This window comes from Microcaecilia unicolor, chromosome 11 (genome assembly GCF_901765095.1).
Source record: "Microcaecilia unicolor chromosome 11, aMicUni1.1, whole genome shotgun sequence".
In the NCBI taxonomy this organism is placed as follows: Eukaryota; Metazoa; Chordata; class Amphibia; order Gymnophiona; family Siphonopidae; genus Microcaecilia; species Microcaecilia unicolor.
The window spans coordinates 205868285-205886938 of NC_044041.1; the positions used below are offsets into that span (position 1 = coordinate 205868285).

Genomic DNA, 18654 nt, shown 5'->3' on the forward strand with positions numbered 1-18654 from the left:
TGTGCTATAACTCACAAAAGAAGCAAAACAGGCCCTCATGATCAATACACCATGTGCCTGGATTTATTTCTTTAGAACTGGATAAAAATGTTGTCTCAAGCACTTTCAAGATTTAAGGGGGTGAGGAGCTACAGGACAGGAAAGCTGCACTGGCACAGTGCAATCACCAGCCTGTCAACCTAATGTACAAAATCCAGAACAGCCCAAACACATTTTGATCAGTCAGAATATGGATTAGACCCCGGGAGCAGCACTTGGCAGTGGCCCTTGTTACACAGATCCATGCTTTCCTCAGAAGAAAGTTTTTCAGTGGTTTCCTCTACAGCTTCAAAAATTTGCACTGAATATAAATTCCACCCACAGAAATCTCAGACTGGGCTTCTGTCTCCAAGAAATCCAGCAGTACAGAAAAGTTCAGAGTTCCTGATTAAAATAGGAGGAATCTGACGATCGCAAGCACCAAGTGGCTTTTTCATGCTGTAATCCTTTCTGATTTCATCCAGCTGTCTTAAAGTGTTCATGTTTGCTTATTTAATAAATCCAGGCAGATGGGGGGGGGGGGGGGGTAGAGTTAATGGATCAAAAGCAATTTTACAGATAAAACCGGCTTTTCTGCACGTAAATTGACTCTGATTATTGTCCAGCATATCCATGCATAGGGGGCAGGAAGAGGGAGGGGGACTGAAGTATGTACAGAATTTTATGTGTGAAGAAAACGCAGGTGTAATTCTTTGTGCTTAATCAGAATTACTGGCATACTGTTACTTTGATTTTTGGTAAAAGTACCAGGGATGAGGGTGTCCACTTTTTATCATTAATGCCATGGTATCTCCCTTTTGCAAGATTCTCATGTAGAAACCTTTGGCTGGTTCTTAGGGCAGGAACCTAGGCAAAACCTCCAGCTTGCCGCAGGCAACCCCTCCCCCCTCCCCCCCCCCCCCCCCCCCCACTTGATATTTGAACGCTAGATTAGATTATCCTAGCAATGGGGGAAGCATTTCCTGGGATGGAAGTCTGAAGCAGTACCAGCCTGGCACCTCTTTCTGTCTTCACCCCCTCCCCTCCCTTTCCCTGTATTAATTCATTCTCCTTGGATCTTTTGAAGTTCACGCCCAATCATTTCTCTCCTACTTTACCACCTGTTCTTTTAAACTTGGATTTTTAGATTTGATTATTCGCCTTTTTCAAATCTAAACTCAAAGTGGAGGAGTGGCCTAGTGGTTAGGGTGGTGGACTTTGGTCCTGAGGAACTGAGTTCGATTCCCAGCACAGGCAGCTCCGTGTGACTCTGGGCAAGTCACTTAACCTTCCATTGCCTGCCGCATTGAGCCTGCCATGAGTGGGAAAGCGCGGGGTACAAATGTAACAAAAAAAAAAAAAAAAACCAAATTCCAGTTCAGATGCAATATTTAATTCCCTTGTCCTCGGACAGCCTTTCATGTAATGGATGGAAAAGTGACTTGCCCAGGTCACAGGGAGCATCGGTGGGATCTCAATTTTGGTTTCCTTGGTTCTCAGCCTTGAGCCTTCCACTGTAATCACTGTGCTGCTCTTTGACTTTATCAAATTTGGAAAGGGATTTGTGATGTCTTCTGCAGGAATTGCTCTCTCTCTCTCTTTTTCTGCTACCCACCCCTTTATTTGCTAATATTTGACATTTCTGCTGTTTGGATGCTTCTGGACTTGTCGCATGAATGTTTATTACAATCCGATTTATTTACGATCCTCCCTTCCTAACAATCCTTGCAGGAAACAGACTTGATTGCAAAGGTCTTTATCCCATCTTCCTCTTTGTATCCTTGTAGGAAGGAAAAACTGAAATAATTCACAGACAGGGTGTGTCTTGAGTCAGGACCACTTCCATCAGACAGGACCACTCTTTCCCAGTGCTGTCCTTTAAGTGCTCCAGTCTGGGTGTAATGTTCATGGTGTTGCATGTTTAATCTTCCTGAGAGAAGGTGTGTTTTACTCTGTAGTGAGACACTTGGGGCTCACCTTAGTGTCTCGTGTTAGCACAGTCTGTTTTTCTGACCTCCTCATGTTCCTGAAATGCTGCATACCCATAGACTTAACCTTTTGCAATCCCTGGTGTGTGCCGAGGGTTTGCAGAATTCTCTCTTGAGTGTTGCATCACATGTAAATTGTCTTCTCTTTGCTTGGGACTCCCGTTGTCTTCTCCATTCTGCTCCCACACTAGCAGTATCTCTCCTGCTTCATGCACAAATTCCAAGTTAGTAGGACAGTCACTTGACAAAAAGGCACCCCAAACATAGGTTGTTTTCAACGCCCCACTCCCCCTTCCCTCTTGGGCTCAGGTGTTCACAGCATGCTTCCCCTCTCTGACTTGGAATCTGGGATGGTCACCCTTCTTAATCAGGCCCTACTGTCAGTGTCCCTTTCTAACAATGCTTCCCCTGCCCAATGCACAAATGGATCACCTTATGGACAAGTGGGTTATACCATTTTTCACACCTGAGGTAGTTGGCCCAGTTGTCTATGTGGCCAGTGGGGATTAGCCCATTAAATTACGTGCAAAAATCTGGAAAATTTATTGGCTTTTAGCTTAGTCCATTTGTCTATAGGTAAATACTGATGTCTTGATGCACCAGATGCAAACAAAATTGAGGCTTAGCCCACTTGTCTGTAAGACCATCCAGATACCATTCAGTCTGACCATTAGTGGCATCCCTCCTGCAGTTGGTTTCCAGAATCGACAGCCCTCTCTTTGCCTTTTTTCTCACAGCAGTAAGATAGGGCTGAAGGATCGTATCCGTGCGAACAGCTCCCAGAAGCAGGGGAGCAGAAGCAAGCAGTACTTGACGCCCCCCACTCGGCCTTCTCCCAGTTCTGAGACCATGAATGAGGTGACCAGCCCCACCAAGGTGCAGAAGAGCTGGAGCTTCAATGACAGGACCAGGTTCCGGGCATCACTGAGGCTGAAAGCCAGACCGCCTGTGGATGGCAAGTCACGGAGCATGTTGTGTACATATACACACGCACAGAAAGAGGCATGCGTACCCACGTACACATAATACAGTACACATAACCACACAGTGTATGCACACCTATTGCACTGTGCTGCATATGTCCTGGAGCTGCTATTGTTGTGTTTAGTTGAAGGACAGGGTGAGGACAGCAATGAAGAAAAGGGATTTTCCAGTGACCTGACCATGGAAGACATAATGCCAGCAGTGAAAACACTCATCAGATCCATCAGGTGAGCACCATGGATGACCGGGTCTTGTCCCGGCTCACGTGTGGCTCGGATGTATGCGTGTGTGTATGGCGATTAGGAGCGGCAGATGTATTCCTGTGTTTTACGGGGAGCTTTAGAGAAGGTTCAGGTCTGCAAACACAAGAGACATTGTATGTGTGTATGTGCTAAGTTCCTGTGTGCACATGCCGGGGGGGAGGGGATGAAGAGATGTGTGAGAACAGAAAGTGGCCCTTCCTTCCATCCCGCACACCCAGTATCAAGGGCTGCATATGCACAAAGGCGGGTATTTTTACAACTGTGCCTATGCTTTTCTGTGCGTGGACTGGGCCAGATTTAAAAGTGAAAGTGTGTGTGTGCATCTGTTTTGAAAATTACCCCAAGGAAACTGCACTCATTTACAACTTGCATATGTTTGAATTTTCAGAAGTGTGCATGTCAGGGCAAACCCCTTCCTAGCTCTACCCTGGGGGATACTTCCTCACAGGTCAGTGAGTAGGCAGCATCATAAAACCCATTACCACAAGGAGAGCACAGCTTTACCACTCAATGAGTGACGCACGAAGCCCTCCATGCCCACATCTGGAGGCAGTTACAGGGGCTAGGATAGGCTGGGGAAGGTGGGACAATAACAAAACTACCTGTGTGATTTTGCATTGATTATTCTGGCCAACCACACAAGTAGAAACTATCCATGAGACCAGGGGCATAGCTAGGTGGGGGCATGGGCCCCCATAGATTTAGTCCTGGCCCCCTCTACTTTTGACCCCCCCCCCCCCCGCCACTTTCAACCTGCCACCACAAGATACCTTTGCTGGTGGGGGTCCCCAACCCCCGCCAGCCTCAGTTTTCTTCAGCGCCGGTCTCCGGCACGTTCGCTGATCTGTGCTGTGAGTCCTGACATCAGGACTCACAACACAGATCAGTGAATGCGCTGGAGACCGGCGCTGAAGAAGACTAAGGCTGGCGGGGAGGGTGCCTCCCCACCTTGGGCTCTGGACCCCCCTCCCGCCGAGCTCTGGCTACGCCCCTGCACGAGACCTGCAGATGTGTGGGCAGATGGGTCATTTACCTTCACAGATATCTCAGAGTCCTGGTGGAGAAAGAATAACTGCTGGGACGGTGATATCTGGGTAAAAACTATATGGGAATGATAAGGCAGGTGGAACCGGTGGCTGGCTGATTAAAGTCTGACCCAGGATCTTCAGTTTCTGCTAAAACTGAATCTGCGACTGAAATTGGCCGCTTGGTCTTATCAGAAAATGAAAAAGAAACTTTCTCCCCCACATCCGACCAAAAAATCCCCCCTCGCTGTCTGCCCCTCCCTTCCCAACGACCATGCTTCACCACTGCCCTACCACCTAGCTAAAATCCGAACCTGGCTTTCAGGCCGGTTTCAGTGCTAAATCTAAAAAATGATATTTGATCAGCCTCTGTGGCTGACACTGTATGTTAAGAGAGTCAAGCCGGTTTAAAAGTCTGCAGGAAACACACCACGCTGGAAAGAGACATGAGCAAGGCTGTATTAAATCCTGAAAACTATTCAAGATATGTGTTCAATTAGTCTAACAAATAGGTTTCACCTTATATTGTTTTCTTTAATGTGTTGATTCTTTTCTTTCCTAAACAACTAACGATTTGTAAGTCCACAACCCAATTAACGACTACCCTTGAAATCTCCAAAGAAGATTTCAAATGCCACCATGGACATATCAACTTGAACCAAGAAAGCTGCAGTCCCTATTTCTGTCAACAGCCATAATTGCTCCAACCACTGTTTCTGTACTGTAATTTGGCCTAAAGTATCCATAAAAAGTTGGATCTGTCCAGCAACTTCAGCTTCTAAAATTTTTAATAAAAATGATGTTTGCGATAGGCCTGTAATTTGAACAGTTTAAAATGTCTCCTTTACTATCCTTAAGCAAAGGCCTAATCAACATTGTTCAGGGGTATCAGGGTAAAAGCCCTGGTCCATAATTAACCACTGAATCACATGTTCTAGTCATTCCCTTAATAACCAAGCTGGACATGGGTCACAATCACAATTTTCAGATGCAAACTTTGGAATTAAATCATTGATACTGGGGCAAAGCGTAACAATGCATTATCAATGCCTTATGCAGTCCTGATTATGTTTTTTTAATGGTTTGAGGGTTTCTTATATCAAAGATCACATATAGTAAGATTTCAGAAACTTTTCATCTTCCTAGAAGCATCTTGTGGAGTTCCGCAGGGGCCTCTTTTGTCTCCCACTGTCTTTAATGTGTTGACTAGTTCCTTGGGTTATGTGTTCTCATCAGCTGGTTATAAGGTCTTTACTTACTCAGATGTCATAACTATATTGTTACCTGTGGGTAACATGCCTACCAATACCTCAGATAGTATTGCAAACTGTATACAACAGCTTGAGAGTTGGATAGCAGATCATTTTTTTAAAATTAAAGATAACAAATTTTAATTTGGTCAAATTGATCAAGTAGATACCTGGAATATTGTTTAATTATCAACGTATACCAGAGCTGCAGATTTCTTCTTCAATCAAAAACAAAAAAAAAATCTTTTCTCTTAATGAGCAAACTGTGCAGAATCAGAAGGTTGTTGACCTCTTAGGTTTTTCAGTTAATGGTCCAGAGTTTGCTGGTTTCACAATTGGATTATTGCAATTTTTTTGCTATGTTGGTAGCCCTAAGTTGCTGTTGACAAGATTACAAATGGTTCAGAATACGACGACTAGGCTGATTTTATTTGTTTATTTTTGTTACATTTGTACCCCACGCTTTCCCACTGATGGCAGGCTCAATGCGGCTTCCATGGGGCAATGCTCATCATTTTGATAGGGTTACACCATTATTGAGGTCTTTGCATCAGCTTCCAATCACGACTCAAATAGCATTTAAGATCTGCACCTTGGCTTATAGAATACTATCTTATTTAAGTTGTATCATATGGTCAGGAATAAAGTCCCAGAAGAGTGTGGGGCTGCTTCCCAATCCCCAGCCGGCCTGATTAAGCAGTCCTGGGTTTTTCAGTGTATGTTTTCAGCATTAAGAGCATAAGAATTGCCATAGTGTTGTCCAACAATAGCCATACCAGGTCACAAGTACACAGCAGGGTCCCAGACAGATCCGTCCAGTGGCATGGAGGCCTCTGAGCTGCTGTCAGCAAATGGCGTAACTCGTGGCCGCAGCTGCAACTAACCAGTGTCAGGAGGACATGTCCAGTGTGTGTCTCTGCAGGGTGCTAAACAAGGTTCCTCTTGGCCTACCCTTGTGTCTCTCCTAATTGTTGTGTAACATTGTTTTCCTGAATAATAGGATTCTGAAGTTCCTGGTAGCAAAGAGGAAGTTTAAGGAGACCTTGCGACCCTATGACGTGAAGGATGTGATTGAGCAATACTCAGCTGGACACTTGGATATGCTCAGCAGAATCAAGAGCCTGCAGTTCCGGTGAGCAGAGGCACACACAGAAACAGGAACCAACGCCCTGAGTACTACTAGAAGGGTTTGCTGCCAGAGAAGACCACGGGGGCAGTGGATTGCCTTTTTGGTGGGGGGGGACTCAAGCTCCATCCCTAGCTCCACCCCCCAGCTTTCTGCCCTCTTCTCCCAAGCCCAACATTGCATTCCTTCTTCGATCCCTATACTCAGTCCCTCTGCTATCGAGCCCCTATTGAGGAGTAGCCTAGTGATTAGTGCAGTGGACTTTGATCCTGGGGAACTGAGTTCAATTCCCACTGCAGCTCCTTGTGACTCTGGGCAAGTCACTTAACCCTCCATTGCCCCTGGTACAAAATAAGTACCTGAATATAGGTAAACCGCTTTGAATGTAGTTGGAAAAACCTCAGAAAGGCGGTAGATCAAGTCCCATTTCCCTTCCTCCCACCTCAATATCAAGACCCTTCTCCTATTCCAAACGTCAATCCCTTCTGCCACCTCCACCACCTGCCTTCATAATCTGCCTTTTGCAATCCCTAGCCTCAGCCCCTACATAAGAGATTCCGTCTCCCGCTTGCTTCGGTATTGTTGGCCCCTAGCCTCTCTTTCCCATTCCCATCATAAGTCTTGTCTCCTAGCACCAGCCCCTTTCTCTTTCCTGCCCAGCAGCTTTAGATCACCTGCAGTGACAGGACTTTGTCCTTTCCACTGCTCTGCTTTTCCTTTGCTGGCCCTGGCTTCCAGGACTGCCTAGTTGTTAAAATGAAAAAGGAAGCTATCTAAGGATAGCAAAGCGGTAGAGGAAAGACAACCTCCTGTACATTATGAACTCAATGGGGATCATAGCATGAAAAACTCACATACTGAGACTCTTGTGACTTTGGAGTCACAACAAAAGAGACACACACTCTCTGTGTATCTGTGGTAGACCCTGAGCTCTCTTTCTTTGTCTGCCCTGTGCAGTGTGGATCAGATCATCGGCAGAGGCCCTATTCCTATCGATAAGAAGTCGCGTGAGAAGGGAGAAAAGGGGCTTCCTCCTTCCACAGACCTGGATCCTGCAGATGAGCTGAGCATGATGGGGCGGGTAGTAAAGGTGGAGAAACAGGTAAGACTTGGGTGGGGAAGCTAGCATATCAGGGCAGAGTGAATTCTGGGGAAGAGGGAACAGCACATCAGAGCAGGATGAGGGCTTGAGGGGGGCAGAGTGAATTCTGGGGAAGAGGGAACAGCACATCAGAGCAGGATGAGGGCTTGAGGGGGGCAGCAGCACATCATGGCAGGATGAGATCTTGAGGGGGGGCAGCAGCACATCATGGCAGGATGAGATCTTGAGGGGGGGCAGCAGCACATCATGGCAGGATGAGGGCTTGAGGGGGGCAGAGTGAATTCTGGGGAAGAGGGAACAGCACATCATGGCAGGATGAGATCTTGAGGGGGGGCAGCAGCACATCATGGCAGGATGAGATCTTGAGGGGGGGCAGCAGCACATCAGGGCAGGATGAGATCTTGAGGGGGGGCAGCAGCACATCAGGGCAGGATGAGATCTTGAGGGGGGGCAGCAGCACATCAGGGCAGGATGAGATCTTGAGGGGGGCAGCAGCACATCAGGGCAGGATGAGGTCTTCAGGGGGGGCAGCAGCACATCAGGGCAGGATGAGATCTTGAGGGGGGCAGCAGCACATCAGGGCAGGATGAGGTCTTCAGGGGGGCAGCAGCACATCATGGCAGGATGAGATCTTGAGGGGGGGCAGCAGCACATCAGAGCAGGATGAGATCTTGAGGGGGGCAGCAGCACATCAGAGCAGGATGAGATCTTGAGGGGGGGCAGCAGCACATCAGGGCAGGATGAGATCTTGAGGGGGGGCAGCAGCACATCAGAGCAGGATGAGATCTTGAGGGGGGCAGCAGCACATCAGAGCAGGATGAGATCTTGAGGGGGGGCAGCAGCACATCAGGGCAGGATGAGATCTTGAGGGGGGGCAGCAGCACATCATGGCAGGATGAGATCTTGAGGGGGGCAGAGTGAATTCTGGGGAAGAGGGAACAGCACATCAGGGCAGGATGAGATCTTGAGGGGGGCAGCAGCACATCAGGGCAGGATGAGGTCTTCAGGGGGGGCAGCAGCACATCAGGGCAGGATGAGGTCTTCAGGGGGGGCAGCAGCACATCATGGCAGGATGAGATCTTGAGGGGGGGCAGCAGCACATCAGGGCAGGATGAGATCTTGAGGGGGGGCAGCAGCACATCAGGGCAGGATGAGATCTTGAGGGGGCAGAGTGAATTCTGGGGAAGAGGGAACAGCACATCATGGCAGGATGAGGGCTTGAGGGGGGCAGCAGCACATCATGGCAGGATGAGATCTTGAGGGGGCAGCAGCACATCATGGCAGGATGAGATCTTGAGGGGGGGCAGCAGCACATCATGGCAGGATGAGATCTTGAGGGGGGGCAGCAGCACATCAGGGCAGGATGAGATCTTGAGGGGGGGCAGCAGCACATCAGGGCAGGATGAGATCTTGAGGGGGGCAGCAGCACATCAGGGCAGGATGAGGTCTTCAGGGGGGGCAGCAGCACATCAGGGCAGGATGAGATCTTGAGGGGGGGCAGCAGCACATCAGGGCAGGATGAGGTCTTCAGGGGGGGCAGCAGCACATCATGGCAGGATGAGATCTTGAGGGGGGGCAGCAGCACATCAGAGCAGGATGAGATCTTGAGGGGGGCAGCAGCACATCAGAGCAGGATGAGATCTTGAGGGGAGCAGCAGCACATCAGGGCAGGATGAGATCTTGAGGGGGGGCAGCAGCACATCAGGGCAGGATGAGATCTTGAGGGGGGCAGCAGCACATCAGGGCAGGATGAGATCTTGAGGGGGGCAGCAGCACATCAGGGCAGGATGAGGTCTTCAGGGGGGGCAGCAGCACATCAGGGCAGGATGAGGTCTTCAGGGGGGGGCAGCAGCACATCATGGCAGGATGAGATCTTGAGGGGGGGCAGCAGCACATCAGGGCAGGATGAGATCTTGAGGGGGGGCAGCAGCACATCAGGGCAGGATGAGATCTTGAGGGGGGCAGAGTGAATTCTGGGGAAGAGGGAACAGCACATCATGGCAGGATGAGGGCTTGAGGGGGGCAGCAGCACATCATGGCAGGATGAGATCTTGAGGGGGCAGCAGCACATCATGGCAGGATGAGATCTTGAGGGGGGGCAGCAGCACATCAGGGCAGGATGAGATCTTGAGGGGGGCAGAGTGAATTCTGGGGAAGAGGGAACAGCACATCATGGCAGGATGAGGGCTTGAGGGGGCAGCAGCACATCAGGGCAGAGTGAATTCTGGGGAAGAGGGAACAGCAGCACATCAGGGCAGGATGAGATCTTGAGGGGGGGCAGCAGCACATCATGGCAGGATGAGATCTTGAGGGGGGCAGAGTGAATTCTGGGGAAGAGGGAACAGCACATCAGGGCAGGATGAGATCTTGAGGGGGGCAGCAGCACATCAGGGCAGGATGAGGTCTTCAGGGGGGGCAGCAGCACATCAGGGCAGGATGAGGTCTTCAGGGGGGCAGCAGCACATCATGGCAGGATGAGATCTTGAGGGGGGGCAGCAGCACATCAGGGCAGGATGAGATCTTGAGGGGGGGCAGCAGCACATCAGGGCAGGATGAGATCTTGAGGGGGCAGAGTGAATTCTGGGGAAGAGGGAACAGCACATCATGGCAGGATGAGGGCTTGAGGGGGGCAGCAGCACATCATGGCAGGATGAGATCTTGAGGGGGCAGCAGCACATCATGGCAGGATGAGATCTTGAGGGGGGGCAGCAGCACATCATGGCAGGATGAGATCTTGAGGGGGGGCAGCAGCACATCATGGCAGGATGAGATCTTGAGGGGGGGCAGCAGCACATCAGGGCAGGATGAGATCTTGAGGGGGGGCAGCAGCACATCAGGGCAGGATGAGATCTTGAGGGGGGCAGCAGCACATCAGGGCAGGATGAGGTCTTCAGGGGGGGCAGCAGCACATCAGGGCAGGATGAGATCTTGAGGGGGGGCAGCAGCACATCAGGGCAGGATGAGGTCTTCAGGGGGGGCAGCAGCACATCATGGCAGGATGAGATCTTGAGGGGGGGCAGCAGCACATCAGAGCAGGATGAGATCTTGAGGGGGGCAGCAGCACATCAGAGCAGGATGAGATCTTGAGGGGAGCAGCAGCACATCAGGGCAGGATGAGATCTTGAGGGGGGGCAGCAGCACATCAGGGCAGGATGAGATCTTGAGGGGGGCAGCAGCACATCAGGGCAGGATGAGATCTTGAGGGGGGCAGCAGCACATCAGGGCAGGATGAGGTCTTCAGGGGGGGCAGCAGCACATCAGGGCAGGATGAGGTCTTCAGGGGGGGCAGCAGCACATCATGGCAGGATGAGATCTTGAGGGGGGGCAGCAGCACATCAGGGCAGGATGAGATCTTGAGGGGGGGCAGCAGCACATCAGGGCAGGATGAGATCTTGAGGGGGGCAGAGTGAATTCTGGGGAAGAGGGAACAGCACATCATGGCAGGATGAGGGCTTGAGGGGGGCAGCAGCACATCATGGCAGGATGAGATCTTGAGGGGGCAGCAGCACATCATGGCAGGATGAGATCTTGAGGGGGGGGCAGCAGCACATCAGGGCAGGATGAGATCTTGAGGGGGGCAGAGTGAATTCTGGGGAAGAGGGAACAGCACATCATGGCAGGATGAGGGCTTGAGGGGGCAGCAGCACATCAGGGCAGAGTGAATTCTGGGGAAGAGGGAACAGCAGCACATCAGGGCAGGATGAGATCTTGAGGGGGGGCAGCAGCACATCATGGCAGGATGAGATCTTGAGGGGGGCAGAGTGAATTCTGGGGAAGAGGGAACAGCACATCAGGGCAGGATGAGATCTTGAGGGGGGGCAGCAGCACATCATGGCAGGATGAGATCTTGAGGGGGGGCAGCAGCACATCAGGGCAGGATGAGATCTTGAGGGGGGCAGAGTGAATTCTGGGGAAGAGGGAACAGCACATCATGGCAGGATGAGGGCTTGAGGGGGCAGCAGCACATCATGGCAGGATGAGGTCTTCAGGGGGGCAGCAGCACATCAGGGCAGAGTGAATTCTGGGGAAGAGGGAACAGCAGCACATCAGGGCAGGATGAGGTCTTCAGGGGGGGCAGCAGCACATCATGGCAGGATGAGATCTTGAGGGGGGCAGAGTGAATTCTGGGGAAGAGGGAACAGCACATCATGGCAGGATGAGGGCTTGAGGGGGCAGCAGCACATCATGGCAGGATGAGGTCTTCAGGGGGGCAGCAGCACATCAGGGCAGAGTGAATTCTGGGGAAGAGGGAACAGCAGCACATCATGGCAGGATGAGGTCTTGAGAGGGGCAGAGTGAATTCTGGGGAAGAGGGAACAGCACATCAGAGCAGGATGAGGGCTTGAGGGGGGGCAGCAGCACATCATGGCAGGATGAGGGCTTGAGGGGGCAGCAGCACATCAGGGCAGAGTGAATTCTGGGGAAGAGGGAACAGCAGCACATCAGGGCAGGATGAGATCTTGAGGGGGGGCAGCAGCACATCATGGCAGGATGAGATCTTGAGGGGGGCAGAGTGAATTCTGGGGAAGAGGGAACAGCACATCAGGGCAGGATGAGATCTTGAGGGGGGGCAGCAGCACATCATGGCAGGATGAGATCTTGAGGGGGGGCAGCAGCACATCAGGGCAGGATGAGATCTTGAGGGGGGCAGAGTGAATTCTGGGGAAGAGGGAACAGCACATCATGGCAGGATGAGGGCTTGAGGGGGGCAGAGTGAATTCTGGGGAAGAGGGAACAGCACATCATGGCAGGATGAGATCTTGAGGGGGGCAGAGTGAATTCTGGGGAAGAGGGAACAGCACATCAGGGCAGGATGAGATCTTGAGGGGGGGCAGCAGCACATCATGGCAGGATGAGATCTTGAGGGGGGGCAGCAGCACATCAGGGCAGGATGAGATCTTGAGGGGGGGCAGCAGCACATCAGGGCAGGATGAGGTCTTCAGGGGGGGCAGCAGCACATCATGGCAGGATGAGATCTTGAGGGGGGGCAGCAGCACATCAGAGCAGGATGAGATCTTGAGGGGGGCAGCAGCACATCAGAGCAGGATGAGATCTTGAGGGGAGCAGCAGCACATCAGGGCAGGATGAGATCTTGAGGGGGGGCAGCAGCACATCAGGGCAGGATGAGATCTTGAGGGGGGCAGCAGCACATCAGGGCAGGATGAGATCTTGAGGGGGGGCAGCAGCACATCAGGGCAGGATGAGGTCTTCAGGGGGGGCAGCAGCACATCAGGGCAGGATGAGGTCTTCAGGGGGGGCAGCAGCACATCATGGCAGGATGAGATCTTGAGGGGGGGCAGCAGCACATCAGGGCAGGATGAGATCTTGAGGGGGGCAGAGTGAATTCTGGGGAAGAGGGAACAGCACATCATGGCAGGATGAGGGCTTGAGGGGGCAGCAGCACATCATGGCAGGATGAGGTCTTCAGGGGGGCAGCAGCACATCAGGGCAGAGTGAATTCTGGGGAAGAGGGAACAGCAGCACATCATGGCAGGATGAGGTCTTGAGAGGGGCAGAGTGAATTCTGGGGAAGAGGGAACAGCACATCAGAGCAGGATGAGGGCTTGAGGGGGGGCAGCAGCACATCATGGCAGGATGAGGGCTTGAGGGGGCAGCAGCACATCAGGGCAGAGTGAATTCTGGGGAAGAGGGAACAGCAGCACATCAGGGCAGGATGAGGTCTTCAGGGGGGGCAGCAGCACATCATGGCAGGATGAGGTCTTGAGAGGGGCAGAGTGAATTCTGGGGAAGAGGGAACAGCACATCAGAGCAGGATGAGGGCTTGAGGGGGGGCAGCAGCACATCATGGCAGGATGAGGGCTTGAGGGGGCAGCAGCACATCAGGGCAGAGTGAATTCTGGGGAAGAGGGAACAGCAGCACATCAGGGCAGGATGAGATCTTGAGGGGGGGCAGCAGCACATCATGGCAGGATGAGATCTTGAGGGGGGCAGAGTGAATTCTGGGGAAGAGGGAACAGCACATCAGGGCAGGATGAGATCTTGAGGGGGGGCAGCAGCACATCATGGCAGGATGAGATCTTGAGGGGGGGCAGCAGCACATCAGGGCAGGATGAGATCTTGAGGGGGGCAGAGTGAATTCTGGGGAAGAGGGAACAGCACATCATGGCAGGATGAGGGCTTGAGGGGGGCAGAGTGAATTCTGGGGAAGAGGGAACAGCACATCATGGCAGGATGAGATCTTGAGGGGGGCAGAGTGAATTCTGGGGAAGAGGGAACAGCACATCAGGGCAGGATGAGATCTTGAGGGGGGGCAGCAGCACATCATGGCAGGATGAGATCTTGAGGGGGGGCAGCAGCACATCATGGCAGGATGAGGTCTTGAGAGGGGCAGAGTGAATTCTGGGGAAGAGGGAACAGCACATCATGGCAGGATGAGGGCTTGAGGGGGCAGCAGCACATCATGGCAGGATGAGGTCTTCAGGGGGGCAGCAGCACATCAGGGCAGAGTGAATTCTGGGGAAGAGGGAACAGCAGCACATCATGGCAGGATGAGGTCTTGAGAGGGGCAGAGTGAATTCTGGGGAAGAGGGAACAGCACATCATGGCAGGATGAGGGCTTGAGGGGGCAGCAGCACATCATGGCAGGATGAGGTCTTCAGGGGGGCAGCAGCACATCAGGGCAGAGTGAATTCTGGGGAAGAGGGAACAGCAGCACATCAGGGCAGGATGAGGTCTTCAGGGGGGGCAGCAGCACATCATGGCAGGATGAGGTCTTGAGAGGGGCAGAGTGAATTCTGGGGAAGAGGGAACAGCACATCAGAGCAGGATGAGGGCTTGAGGGGGGCAGCAGCACATCATGGCAAGATGAGATCTTGAGGGGGGCAGCAGCACATCATGGCAGGATGAGATCTTGAGGGGGGCAGCAGCACATCAGGGCAGAGTGAATTTTTTTTTAGGGGAGGTGGGAGCAGCACAGCAGTGCAGGATGAGTTTTTGGGGTGGGGGGTCAGCACAACTAAGCAGGGTGAGTCCTAGGTGGGGAGATTCATGTGATCTGAGTTAGCAGCTGCCTTTTGCTATATTTTCTTACTCTGCATAAAAGTCATCCATGGACTCCGCCTGCACTAAAAGCCTGTGAGATGTTTAAACACTGCGACTTTACACCTGAGAGATATTTTTGCAGCATTTTTTTCCATATATGTAAGCTTTAGATGTATCTGTGATTACGTGCTGGAAGATGTATCTGCTCTTCCTGTGTAAATGGATCTCTCATGCCTCACATTGACCCCAAGCCTGAAACCACCTGTATATTAACAACTAAACAGTGTAAAAATCTAGGCAAACATTTCCTAAGCTGGAAGATCGTCTTCATCTGCTTCCAGATTTCACTTGGCAAACTGTTGTTGCCCAAATCCCAGAAGACCTGCAGCAGAAGCTGAACACAACAGTGGAAAATTCCTTCACTTGGACAGCATTCCAATTATTTTCCTTGTGTAGGAAACCAGTCAGACCCCCAGCTGCAAGTTCTGATAGTGCCTGATGTCTCCTGTACACTGAATGGTAGGCTTTTATAGGTAGAGCGCTCAGTAGTATCAGGACTCGCAAAACCCGTTCTAGTAACCCCATTCTTTTATGTTTAAAGGAAGGGACAGATGGTCCTACGTACTTAGCACTTTTCTCAGAGGCACCAAGGGGCCCATGCAGATTCCAGTCTCCCTTAAGAGGAGCAGTTGCTGATTGGGAGGGGGTCCAGGTGCTCCATAACACTAATAGCAGAGCTTGGTAAGTGGGACAAGGTACAAAGATAGACACCTTGTGTGACAGGAATGAGGTGGATGGGAACAGGACTCACAAACAGGTACTGGGCCTGGTGTGCGGGGGGGGAAATATGTGCCGAGTTTAGCAGGTGCTGGCGGAGTCACATGCAGGTGCTGGACAGGGACTTGGGTGCACAGGCAGGTGAAGGGAGCAGGAACAGGGTGCACATAACACCCAGTGCTGGATGTGGTAAGTAGGACCAGGGTGCACAGATAAGTGGTGGGCAGGGGTGTGGTGATCAGGTGTGGGGTGCATAGGCAGTTGCTGGGTGTGATGATCAGGAGTGGGGTGCATAGGTGCTGGGTGTGGTGATCAGGAGTGGGGTGCATAGGTGCCGGGTGTGGTGATCAGGAGTGGGGTGCATAGGTGGGTGCTGGATGTGGTGATCAGAGGTGAGGTGCATAGGGAGGTGCTGGATGTAGTGATTGGGAGTGGGGTGCATAGGTGCTGGGTGTGGTGATCAGGAGTGGGGTGCATAGGTGGGTGCTGGGTGTGGTAATCAGGAGTGGGGTGCATACTGTAGGTGGTGGGTGTGATGATCAGGGGTGAGGTGCAAAGGCAGGTGCTGAGCAGGGTACTACTACTTAACATTTCTATAGCGCTACTAGGGTTACGCAGCGCTGTACAGTTTAACAAAGAAGGACAGTCCCTGCTCAAAGGAGCTTACAATCTAAAGGACAAAGGGTAGAGATGGGGTGCACAATCAGCGTTCTTCACACAGCTTCTCTTGTCCTCCTACAGGTGCAGTCTATAGAGCATAAGCTGGACTTGCTGCTGGGAATTTACTCGCAGTGTCTGAGGAAAGGTTCAGTCAGCTCCTTCACTCTGGCCACCCTGCAGATGCCCCTCATTGACCAGGACATTACCTCTGACTATCACAGCCCCGTTGACCAGGGTGACATTTCCATGTCTGCCCAGACATTAAATATCTCACGATCAGCCAGCGCCAACATTGACTGAGGCCTCCAGTAATACTGACTCATTCAAACTCTGTGAATGATCCAAACTCACAGCCAACTCTGAGGAATGGGAGTCGGCAAACTGCAACTTCAGAAGGCTACAGGCAGGGAGAAGTGTCTCCTTGAGCTCTCTGTTCTGTATTTGGGTGCTAGCAAACTCAATTTAGAGCCCTTCTTTGTCTTCCAAACCTCAATAATGGACCAGCCCCTTCTGTCATCAGTCATGGATTAAAGTCATCTCCTGAGCACCATTTCAAAGCGAAGGACTATGAGAATGGACGTGGTGGAGCTTTCTTTTGTGTGGCTGAAAAGGAGCTTCTCTCCATGTCACCCACAAAACAGAGAGCACAAGACTGGGCAGGGAGATCAAGCACTGGAAAAAGACGGCCAAGAAGCTCCTGTTCCACCATCTCCACAGCATCATCAGAAAGTGCCTCCTACAAGCATCAGGAAATTCAACAGACAAGTCTCGGTGGAGAAAGAGAGCACTGCTTCTGCAGGACGGCATGCCAGAGAAACATGAAACACCGTCCTCTCTATGTCCTACTGAAGACGTCAGTCTGTCCCACAGTGAGGTTTGGTTTGGAAGGAGTCTTAAAACCTGGGGTGGGCGCTGTCTCGCAGGTTTTGTGAGTCAGAGAATGCATTATCTGTGCCAGCCTTCTATGCAAAGACTTGTCATTTACCACAGGCGCAGACATAGGGGCAGGAGAGACCTGGCAAGAGTAATGAGAGCCGCATTGAAATGAATGTTTTGCAGGGCTGTTTCTATTCCTTTATGGCTTGTTCCTCCATATTCAGGACAGATGGCTGCCCAAGCATCAGCTCATTCTGTGTGGATTATGCATCTTCCATGTCCCAACCTTAGATTGGGAAAATCTCTGTGTAGCGTCCACCATCTTGACTACTAGAAACAAAAAGCACAGGTGAGATCAGCATCTGGTCTTACATTCTGGGGCCTTTGAAATCCCCTCAACACGTCTAGGTCCTTTGCAACACCTAATGCAACTTAGAGACAATATTACTCATTCCAAAGACACAAGACCTGCCAGGAGGTTTAACTTCTTGTTAGGTTTAGGAGTTGGATGAGTTTCTGAGCATGAAAAGAGCCTCGTTCTGGGCTGCTTTATTCTAAAAATGCTTCAGTCCTTCGGCTGGCACATACCGGCTTCCGTTATTCATTGTCATTTCCAGTCCAGCTCTACCATTTTCCAGTGGGAGAAGTTTTTGTTGATGGACAAGTCTCTCTAGGAGATGACACTCCGCTTCCAGACTCCTTTCTTGCCTTCTGCACCTTTCACAGCTGGAATTCACCAAACTCCATCACTCCACCTGTAGGCCCTACACTGGGATTCGAGGCAACTTCCAGTATTCCACAGACTGTGTCTTTTCCAGCCCTGGCACATAGCTAGTACCGTCTGCTGGCTTTGGGTCCAGCCAGGCATGGCTAGCTGATAGAAAATGATTTAGTAAGAGTTATTCACATTAATTCAGCATCCTTCTAGGAGACAAACCCAACACCCTTGTAACTTAGGTCTTAGTGTTAATTAATTAGATTCTAGTGCCTGTGTCCCCAGTACAAGCTGGTGCTTCTTCTGCAGGAACTAGGGAGATAGGTCGATGCTGAATAGGCCCACACAAGCCAGTGAAGGGTCTGTGAGCAGCATTGTCAATACAGATCTCAGGCAGACAAGACTACATGTAACAGAATGCACTGCATGAGAGGCCAGGCCTTTGTGCTGTGGATCTGTCTGTTGGCCCCAGCTGTAGAAGGTTGGTTCTGTCACAGTACCTGGAATCCAGGTGTTTGAGAAGCCTCATCCCTTACTGTGCATTCCCTGGATAGTGGGGCAGTGATAAAGCCCCTGAAGTCACTTAAAGAGACTGCACATGCACTGACTTCTCTAACACTTATCCTTTGCCCCAGTCTCTGACCCTCTCTGCTCGTCCCCAGAGTAGAATCTGCAAATGCTCTGATTTTTATCTTCAGCCCTCTGCTCATGCATCCTGCATCCTCCCACGGATCCTGACCACAAATATATACAGTGCCAACACTAGGTGAGCAGATTTCTGCATTCCTGAGCTACTGGCCTGCGTTGCAACCTGGTCCCTGCCCCGGTAGTGTGTGGCACTCTTACATTGCCTTCTGTGATGGCGTTT

At 51.4% G+C, this 18654-nt stretch overlaps 1 protein-coding gene across 1 annotated transcript in view; it reads left to right on the forward strand.

Moving 5' to 3' along the window:
* LOC115481028 (potassium voltage-gated channel subfamily KQT member 4-like) overlaps positions 1-18240 on the forward strand; it is a 38510-nt gene extending 20270 nt beyond the window's left edge. Inside the window, exons 3-7 of the mRNA XM_030220013.1 lie at positions 2744-2961; positions 3115-3217; positions 6529-6660; positions 7612-7756; positions 16277-18240. Of these exons, the coding sequence (XP_030075873.1) occupies positions 2744-2961; positions 3115-3217; positions 6529-6660; positions 7612-7756; positions 16277-16495 (817 nt within the window). The 3' untranslated portion in view covers positions 16496-18240. The remainder of the gene's footprint in view (positions 1-2743; positions 2962-3114; positions 3218-6528; positions 6661-7611; positions 7757-16276) is intronic.
* Positions 18241-18654: the final 414 nt, after the last annotated feature.